Below are 7,229 nucleotides of genomic sequence, written 5' to 3' on the forward strand. Positions count from 1 at the left end.
CAATCAAGCTATAAAAAATCTAGCTGGTAGAGCAAAGATCTACAAGTCTTGCACATGCTCATCATCAAAATTTACTGTCAGCAACTCCAGTTTGACAGAGAATGCATGGCTTACTTTACTTGCACAGAAATATCCAAATTTGTTCTCACAATTTTCACTTTGTCTAGGAAATGAAATATGCAAATCAATGTCGGAGCTCAAAACTTTATTGCTTGCATTACTTTGGTCCCACCTAGGTGAAGTGTGGTAACAGTACTGTTAGATTTAGGTCAATGGAAAAGCTTAGGTGTTTTGTCAGCTGAGGGAAAAACAAATGAGATAAAATTAATGTAGTTAGTTACAAATCGCCGAAAAACTCACTTTAATGGGAGGATTCACGACCAAATGAGCTGCACCGACGCAAATGCCGAGAGTAGAAGCTGCCTCTCCATTAAGCAAATTCTCGTAAAGTAAGAAGGAGAAAGAGCGATCAAGGCTTTCAACAAGTTTGGCATGCATTTGTCCAGCATATGGACTTAATTATTCAGGTGCTGTCAATTAAGGACTGTATTGACAATTTGCAACTCACTATAAGCTAGAATGGATACTGGTAGAAGCGTCACCAGGAGCAGTATGCCACTGAACCAAAACGGCTGCATGTGAAAGAAGTGGGGTTCTGCTTCACTTAACTGATCTTGTGTCATAAGGCTGAAGCCAATTGGTGAGAGGCGGTTGCGTCAGACGAGAATGGTGGGTGACCTTACTTGGAGTATTGTGCACAAAGGAGCTGGTCAGGCAAAGCCTTTGAATTGATTGCTGACTTGGAAAAATATACAAAATAAGTCAGATAAAATAGGATTTGACTGACAGATGGCATGATGGCATGTTAAGTAAAGTTGTCATTTAACGTCAGCTTTAAAGTCATAACTAAGGTTTTGATGAACGACCGGAGGACGGTACCCACAATGCAAATTCCATCAAGTGTCAGCACTTGATTGAGGTGGTTTTGCTGGGACTAAACCCATTCGGTGGAATGTGTAATGCTTATTGCGCTTTTTACTTTTTCATGTGCTCAAAACGCCACCAATGTATGACAACATAATGGGCCGCGATAAAATTTTGCCAGTAGTTGTGCTCTGAATATCTACTTCCTATGCTTAAAAATGTTCTCATCGTAAAAAACTTGATGAAAAATGGGTAATATTTCCTAATAGAAATGAATTGCCCTCTCAGTGCCTGATACCCATGTCCTATTATGCCCACTGAACTTGTTCGCTGTAGTCTTTTGTTCAACAGTGCTCTTAGCTTCTATCGTCAACAATGTTGAACATAGAACTAAGTTAAACGTTTTACAAAAGTAATCGCACGACTAGTTATCTTTTGATTAACAGTGTTTTGGATCACTCTGCAGCAGCATCATTCCAGCTCACATGATTTGCATTTATTTCTTAAATGCAACTTCACCCTAGACGAATGAAGGCAGAGTTTGTTGGAAACAAATGGAAAAATTCCAGAATTTGTGCTGGCCTTATGTCACGTTGTTTGGCTGTGTGAGCTGGCGCTAATCTGTGAAGAGGTAGGTTATGAAAACTGCACATTTTCAAGAGTAGCGAATCATTTGCACTAGCATCCACACACCTTTGATGGTGGTATTGCTGAGTTATGAGCAAAGGGTGGGTGTCAATGTCACGTTTTCGCTTACAATGTGTTGAGTGGCAATGCTCCGGTATTGCTGCCGTGATGACCACAATTGAAGTCAGTCTATCCACTTAAATATCAAGCAATGAGGATCGACCCACCGAAAAATCGTCGGTTACCAATGCGCTGTGGAAAAAAGCATCCAACTTTTTCCCTCAATTGCAACCTTTGTCACAATCGAAAATATAAAAACTCAATGGTCAGAGGACTCAAGTCTTGGAATGTCTAGAATATGCAATACCATTGCTGTTAAAAGTTAGACCATAGTGCAGAGGCTATACTGAAAAATGACTAACAGATTATCACTTAAAAAAATGATTCAAAATTTTGTTAGTGGAGGGAAAACGAAGGAGGTGAGATTAATGCCGTGTATTATCAAGTACAGAATATTCACTGTAGTGGGTGGATTTATTGCCAACTAAGCTGCGCTGATGCAAATGCTGAGGGAGTAAGCTGCCTCCCCATTAGGTGGGCCCTCATAAAATGGAAAGGAACAAGAGTATACTGGGCTTTTAACAGATTCCACATGAAATTTTCTATCCTTTACGGTTAGGTATACTAATACGTCCTTCAAAGTGTTGTTAATGTGGAGTCAATGATAGAGGCTGTTAAAATTGCGCTAACAAGAGGAGATTTGTAACTTACCATTAGCGAGGACGGAAACTGGTGGAGGTGTCACCACAGGCATGGGGCGCTGAACTGGATAAACTACATATCAAAGAAGTGAGGATTTTACTTTTCTGCATTGTTTTAATCAGTTACGGCTCTTTTATCAAAAGGCTGAATTTAATGAGCGAGACGAGATTGCATTAGAAAGGAAAGATGGGAAACTTGGGAGTCACGTAAGATGGCACCGTGTTTACGCTAACTGACTTAACTTTATGCCAATTTAAGCATTGTGGGCATAAAAGTGCTTGCAAAGGCATGAATTACTACAAAAGTAAGACTGCTTAGGTTATGCCATGTACTCTTGACTAGCGATGAAGCAGCGTTACCATTATAATAGCTAGGTATTTTAAATAAAAACAAAGTACAATTCTTTTCCAAAACCTCATGAGAAAGTAGATGACGCTGTGCTACTGATCGACACATTCGTCACTCATCATTTGGTAGTTCAGCTAGGTCAACACATCAGCAAGTTTGAAAATGAGAAGCAGTGTCTACTGAGGCCTCGTAGTAGCAAATACCTCTGTAGCTACCCAAAAGTGATGGCACAAAATCGTGGCTTTTGATATTGGGCCTTGTACAGCTGCCTCCCAACCCAAAGACCTACCTTCTCTGTATCTGCACCTCTCCATGCTTGCCCACAATTTCAACACATAATTTTGCATCAGAGAATTATTTTTACAGTGATTGGTTTCACAAATTCACCCATAAAATTGGTCGGTTTTGACAGACTACTCCTTGCTGCGGTTTCGAATTAAACACTGCTGTTATAGCGCTTTGACTGTTTCAACTGTTTTACACCAACACACAAGCTATCAGTGTCACTGATCAGTGTTGCAAGGGGATTGGTCCTGACCCCATCCTTACTCCCTTATTCGGTGGCCAATAGCCTTGAAAGGTTAAATATATGCATTAAAAGATAATTTTACAATATGGTGTGCTATGAAGCAGCATTAGATTTGGTATGAGGAAATCTCGCCTATATTGTGATTCCATTTCAGGATCTCTATACCTCATCAAACAACTTCCATTGGTGTCGGTAGTCCGTTTCCCACCATTGCTGTCACGGTCCACTTTCGGGGCTAAGCCGGATAGCGCTGCCGTAGGTGCATTTTACTCCAAGTGGTGTCCAAATGTTCTCGCTGCTACCCGACAACTTCCACCACTACTGTGGCAAAAGTTGCACAGTAAGCGCTTCCTCTGCCCCTGAAGCACACATCACCATCGCCGCTGCAATCACCGCTATTTTCACCGCTTTTTCGCGTGGTGCAGCCGGAGAGAAGGCTACCTGCGAAAGCTCACGAAGACACGAAAAGTGGCGGAGCATTAAGAGGTAAGAGGAAAATCAGCGGCACTCGTTCCTCTTTTTAATTCCTCTAAGGAAGGTGCGTGGTCGCGAGACTTCTTGTCAAAGTAAACTACCGTCTGTCGAGCAGCGATGCAATTTCGTTGATAATAAGGCTTGTTGTGCTCTATGGTAACAAATACTTGACGCATCTGCTGTCGCAGCTTCATCTGCAGCAACTCCCCGTCCAGCCACCAATAGGTCTTTTGGATGGAAAACACCGCTTTGAGCTAAATGCAAACTCTTGCCTGTTTAAGTTTAAGAATGAATTTGGTTTGGGTAGAATCAAATGTATTTAATTGTAAGCCACTAAATGGATGTGGTTTATGCACACACCTGGAATTGCCCATATTAAGCATGAATTTGCAATCCAAATTAGAGCCTACTATTAACATACCTTAGACTTAAACGTTCTCATGAAATGCAAAGTTAGTATTAAACTTAAAATTCAAAATAGAGAGATGATTTGTTTGGAAACAAGTTTTTCACATTAAAACATGTTTCAATGGTGCTGTCACTGGAAGCAGCCATAGCGACCCACTCAACATGTGACTTTTTACAAAAAGGGCCATTGTGAATTATTTTAACACTGTCAAAACTTGACACAAGGAAATCCAGTCATTTATTTTGCAATGCTAAATTTGGTCGCTGCTCGATACGTTCCACTCTTCAGGCTTAGGAAGGTGCATTAGTTCTTCCCTGAGAATGGTAAAAATGGGAAATTCACAATTTGAATTTGGCTGCGGTAGCTATACAATCTAGGCAAAGTCTCCTTGATAAGGTGCAGAGAAAAATTGCCTTGATGTAGTGATTTCACCATTTATAAGTACTGAAATGACGTATTGAGTATAATAATTTGTTCTGTTGAAATGATCATGAAAATGCACGTAAATCGGAGCAATTGGACATACCTTCCTTTAACCAAACGTCAAGAACTATCCAAATAACGGCACTAAGCTTGCGTTTGTCACCTTTACTCCACATTTTGCATGCCGATCCTGCATTAGAAACAACTGCTACCTGAGGAAAAGTTTCCACGGGTGAAAAATTGATGTACCAGCTTAATTGATGCTTACGCATAATACTTGGTAATGATAAAATGTGTTCCAATTTCGCTCATTCTTTCAGAATTTGTCTACTGTAATCTCAATATAAAAAAGCGCGCACATTTTGTAACATTGATGCAGGTACCAATTGTCCAGGGCACCGATAAATTCATTACGTGTGCTGGTCTCGTCGGCTTGTCAACAACTCAAAGACCTCACACTTCTAGACTTTGGTCGCCTGCGAAGAAAAAGCGCTTTTGTTTTTTCCCTCATTTCATTAATAATGCTCCGGCATAAAATGCGAAGAATGCGTGACGGAACATGACAAAAATAAGTGACCTAGAAATGAGAGAGACGAAGTAAAAGCATAACTCTGCTATACGTCATGCAGAGTAGAATCGCAACAGTGTCCGTCACGATCCGTGCCTATGCCCCATCAGATGTCCATTTATCATTTGTGTACGTCCTACATTGATTGTGCGAATTCAATTGGTGTGCTTCTCAGGCTTCATTTGTGCCAAGTATAGTGATGCTATATTATATAAGAGGTCGACTTTGAAGACTTGACAAACATCACGTCATTTGTCACCTCTACTGCTACGTGACAACGATTTAGCATGCCAAATAGTGGACTTTACAAACTGCTCCTACAAATGTGAAGTACGTAAAGAAATGGACAAATATTTGGCAAGAATTCCTTTGTATCATATGCGCTTCTATGCACTTTACCACAAAGTGTAGTCTTTCAGTTGTGTTTGCGAAGGGAGAATTTTGACTTAGAATAAGCTAGAAGTGAGACTGTGAGAAGTCCCACCAGAAGCACTATGCCAATAAACTGAATGAATTGATTGTCAAAGAAGTGGAGTTCTGCTTTGCTGCTTTGATCTCAGCCTTCGTACTCCCCTTTGTCATGAGGTTGATGCCACCCGGCAAGGGGCAGTGACATGGGAAGAGAGAGATGGGAGCTTTAAAGGCCACGCTGGGTGGCACCATATTCACACCAGTGGGCTCGGTTTCATGACACATCATGTGCAATGCGTACAAAGGCTGATTTACTGAATTCTGACTCACCATCACTGCTGAGAGAGTAACCAATTCCCACAAATTACACTGGATGAAGTAACGGCGAAACAGAGAATAGAGTATTCAGCTTTTATTTGTCACCACGTGGTTTGCATTGTAACAAATTCCCCAGGTGTGCAAAATGCACTTAAATTCCTTTCCTGTTATAACAGGTGTCGAAAAATCAGCACTCCCAGTGATTAATAGTTTGGTGCACCATTTGGCTTAACTTTCAAATTTTACCTCATTTTTACAAATTCTCAAAAATTCCCAATAGGTTTGCTGCCATTCTACGGCAGAATCAAAAATCTTTGCCTCACCATCGCGATTTCACATTCGGTGCCTTATCAAACCGTTGTGTAACTAACAATAACCGAGGAAAATAAAATGTCACTACTATCAATTGTGAGCAAGGGTGGCACCAAACTCGACCAAATTCACTTGTGGAAATTTAGTGGAACTTGAATGTTCGGTCTATTTTTGCTGAGGAAGTGGAGCATTCAAGATAATTTTGTGGAAAACACTGCATGAATGCGGCTAAAATTGCATTCCAAAACATTTTTTTTCAATTCATTGCAAATAGTGTATGAGGAAAAGAGGAAGATGCACACTGGAAGGATTGGCGATACATGCAATTAAAGTGATGCAGACTTACACGAATGGGCATCCAAGGTAAAACCAGAGGTTGCGCCGATATGATGCGGGTTTTATTCTTCAGGTCACTACTGGCACAATTCAAAGGAAAAGGAGACGACATACAAATAAAGATTAGCAGTAGAGCAATTAGAAAACAATATAAAGATTGTGTAAACTTACAAGAAACATTATTGAACTATCAGACTGTTTCCCCCTGACGGCCAGACGAATTTAAAACGTGGTTGATAAATGTGAGTGGGGTTGGTGTGCCACTGCATAAATTTTATTATTAAGGCAATCCAAAACAAAACTGCTCAACATGGCAAGGTGCATTCTTGACGCCACAAATTGAGTACATTCCAGCATCATTAGAAACAAATGTCTTTCTCGCGCCAAACCACTTTGGATAATTTTCATGGCGATTGCCTCGGCGTGGCACAAAGGGAGATGAGATTTTTTTCTGTTAAGGAAGGAGGAAACAGCTGCATAGACTGATCGGCATCAAGGCATGTAGACATGGGAACAGTCGGTTTTATGAAGTCAATATATAACTTCACGATGGATGTCTAGCAGGGCATAGACACGGATCATGTTGAAAGTAACTGAAGTTCTACTCTGCTTTTACTTCACCATTCTCACTTCCTGATTATTTACTCTTTATCCTGTCTTGTCATTCATTGTTCGCATTTCATGCTTGATCATTACTAATGTGATGGAAGGGGACAGAAATACATTTTCTTTTGAATCGGAAAGAGCCTAGATGTGTGGATTTCTCGAGATGTTGGGAAGCCGATGGG

General features: G+C 40.6%; 2 protein-coding genes across 2 annotated transcripts in view; both read right to left on the reverse strand. All coding sequences in view use genetic code 11, as the record gives it.

Annotated features, from left to right (window-relative positions):
* EGR_00005 (hypothetical protein) overlaps positions 1-856 on the reverse strand; it is a gene marked incomplete at both ends in the record, with an annotated part of 5,921 nt that extends 5,065 nt beyond the window's left edge. Inside the window, 2 exons of the mRNA XM_024489254.1 lie at positions 115-232; positions 744-856. Of these exons, the coding sequence (XP_024355932.1) occupies positions 115-232; positions 744-856 (231 nt within the window). The remainder of the gene's footprint in view (positions 1-114; positions 233-743) is intronic.
* Positions 857-7,089: 6,233 nt separating this feature from the next.
* The window catches only part of EGR_00006 (hypothetical protein), a gene marked incomplete at both ends in the record, with an annotated part of 7,069 nt that continues 6,929 nt past the window's right edge, over positions 7,090-7,229 (reverse strand). The window contains one exon of the mRNA XM_024489255.1: positions 7,090-7,188. Coding sequence (XP_024355933.1) covers positions 7,090-7,188 — 99 coding nt within the window. The remainder of the gene's footprint in view (positions 7,189-7,229) is intronic.

Source organism: Echinococcus granulosus, assembly GCF_000524195.1.
Source record: "Echinococcus granulosus chromosome Unknown EG_S00001, whole genome shotgun sequence".
In the NCBI taxonomy this organism is placed as follows: domain Eukaryota; kingdom Metazoa; phylum Platyhelminthes; class Cestoda; order Cyclophyllidea; family Taeniidae; genus Echinococcus; species Echinococcus granulosus.